Raw genomic sequence first — 2,820 nt, forward strand, 5'->3', positions numbered from 1 at the left:
TTACATATGCTTCAGACGATTACCTTCTGTTGTGGTATGGTTGGCCCTGACTGGAAAAGAAATGTAATTCACAATATGATGTTCATGCTTGATAAATGCAAATATGTTAAAATGAATTCAATTGTTTGTGTTTCTTTTACACGAATCACATAATTTATATGATGTAAATATATTTCAACAACAACGATCTCCAACGTAACCAGCGTGAACATGAGCTTGGAGCCATTACCAAATTTTGTGTACGGTAAGATGCACAGTGACCAGGGTTAAAGAGATGTGCTTCTCCATTTCTTATAAAAAAAACCTAAAGTTTTCTTCAGTTTTGGTCGCCAATGTAAAATGGCAATTTAACCAAATATGAAAATTAAGCTTCTCATCTATACAATGTACTCAAACAATCTGAAATAGTATTCAGTAATCCTGGAGCATGAGAAGAATTTACACACCATTCATAGTATGTTTTACAATTACATTGCATAACTTCCATGTTGAAAAAGAGGTAAATATATGTAATGCATTCAATAATTATCTATTAAGGTATATAACAGTTTTGGACTTTATCTATGGACGAATGTAATGACTAAACTGATAATATAATGTAATTGAATGAATAGAATCACTGAAGAATCCGTGTTAAGGAATGGGCATAAAATACGCTTACGAGTGGAACTTTGGCTTGCATTTCTAGCAATACTTTGTGTTGTAGAATCTGTGCACGGTGTGCATTCAGCCCCAAATATTTCCAGTGAGTTGTTCTTGCACGTCCCGATTGGACACGATTTGCAGTCGTTGATGTCACCAGTAATCAGCTTACCCGACGGACAACGCGCTGTATGACAGTAATAATAACATTAAACGACTATCACAACATCATCTTTTAAACGTCTAAAAACGAGATTGTGGTACTCGAATTCACACATTCTACTTTGAGGTAGAAGACTAAGCATACTGTAAAACTTTTAGCGTGTAGGAAGATCCAAGAAATTTGAACCGAAATTGTACAAAGGAACTTTTGTGATTTCAAGGAAAGTAAATGACCTGCTATTTGAAATAAGAGGAACCTCTAAAAAGAAAATTTTCATAATGATAAGTTAAAAAGTATCAGACTTTCATTGATATTGCTTAGGCGTATTATTACATTACTGGCGAATACATAGTGATTCTTTAACATTATTGCAGAGCTTGTCCCCAAAAATTATATAAAATACCCCCAACTATTATGTAAGTTGCCCTCAACTTTTATGTCAGTTACCCCAACCCACATCACAACTAGTTTGTATGTTACCTTTAACCTTTAACTGTTATGCAAGAGACTGTGCACAGCTATTATGTAAGTTATCCCGAGAGACACAAGATACCACAACTGTTTTATTTAACAGCTGACTTTGGAACTGTTACGCAACTGGTAATATATAATGAAGAAGGAAAATTAAATCAGGACTTCTTTAAATCGATGTTCTCTTTGGACTTTACATTTCGTGTTGAGCCATTAGGACTTTGGTCAATATAATGAATTATGTTATATAACCTTCGTTTATGGGTGGATTTATATCAGAAAGGTAACCGTACTGTGCATACAAACGTCACATGATTCAAAATGCCGATACATGAACATACCTAATGACCAGTGAAGTTGAAGTCGGTCGAAGTAGCAGCCGAATATCCCGGAGACATACTCCAGCCTGCCACTCTCCTGGAATGTGGGGGACTCCACGGGGATCCCGCATGTCTCTAGCCGCCGCTTGTTTGTGGTGAGGGTGATGCTGCTTGTGTACCAGCCGCCCGTCAACTCAGCGCGGTCTATCCATTCGTCCTCTCCGAAGTAATGCGTGGGCGTCCACGATTGGTTTTCCGTACATTTGGGGTTCCAGAACCCGTGCTTAGTTGCCCATAGCCCGTTGTACTGGACTTGCAGGGCAAGCAGGTACTGCCCGCACAACATTCGTATGGCGCTGATACGTCCATGGTTCCATGAGTCCGAGTCGTTGAAGCGGCGGAGCTTGTCATCTATGGGACTGTGGCCGATTGTATGACCCCCTGTGATAGTATGATTGGCCCTGGCTGGAAAAGGAATGTGATTTATATTATGATGTTCATGCTTGATAAATGCAAAGATGTTAAAATGATTTCAATTGTTTGTGTTTCTTTTACACGAATCACATAATTTATATGATGTCAATATATTTCAACAACCAAGCGAGACAATCTTAAACGTAAACAGCGCTTACATTAGCTTGAAACTTAAGCTTTCTCTTAAGTCTTGGTTATTTGCTAATGTAAAATGGTAACCAAATGGAAAAATAAAATTTTGAGCCAATGCGTTAATTTAAGTATTGTTGTCTCTTACAATCTTGAAGAGTATTCAGTAATCCTTACGCATGTAAAGAATTTACAAAACATTAATACTGGATGTGTCTAATAATATCGCCTGTGAACAATATAACTATAAAGGGAAATAATTTGCTGTAATAAAACAGTTATTTACACACACACTTTCCTATTTATTGAAATTATACACGATCGCGAATCGCCAGTTGTATAATTTGAAGAACTTGATCTTGTATCATGTTGTGTTTCATTTTTTCGTCTATACATAAAGCGTTTAACCGTATCATCAGTAGCGTGGGGGTAAATCGAAACAATGTTCACTTTTATCCTATAAATTGTATTGTCGCGTAACGCCAACGCTCACTTAACTTTCGTGATAGTTCGTTCAGTAACCAACCAACAACTGTTCAAGTGTTCTAAGTCTTTATTGTTCACCGTTCTTTCTAAGTATAATAATCAGTATATAATAAAGTATCATACGGGCCATATGTC

At 36.8% G+C, this 2,820-nt stretch overlaps 1 protein-coding gene across 1 annotated transcript; it reads right to left on the bottom strand.

Annotated features, from left to right (window-relative positions):
- On the bottom strand, positions 1–2,820 carry LOC128228251 (uncharacterized). The gene is made up of 4 exons (XM_052939439.1): positions 2,809–2,820; positions 1,618–2,061; positions 662–829; positions 1–50 (listed from the first exon to the last, which is right to left on the bottom strand). Exons 1-4 carry the CDS (start codon positions 2,813–2,815, stop codon positions 1–3), a joined length of 669 nt encoding a protein of 222 aa, XP_052795399.1. The 5' UTR covers positions 2,816–2,820.

Source organism: Mya arenaria, chromosome 1 (assembly GCF_026914265.1).
Source record: "Mya arenaria isolate MELC-2E11 chromosome 1, ASM2691426v1".
Lineage (NCBI taxonomy): Eukaryota > Metazoa > Mollusca > Bivalvia > Myida > Myidae > Mya > Mya arenaria.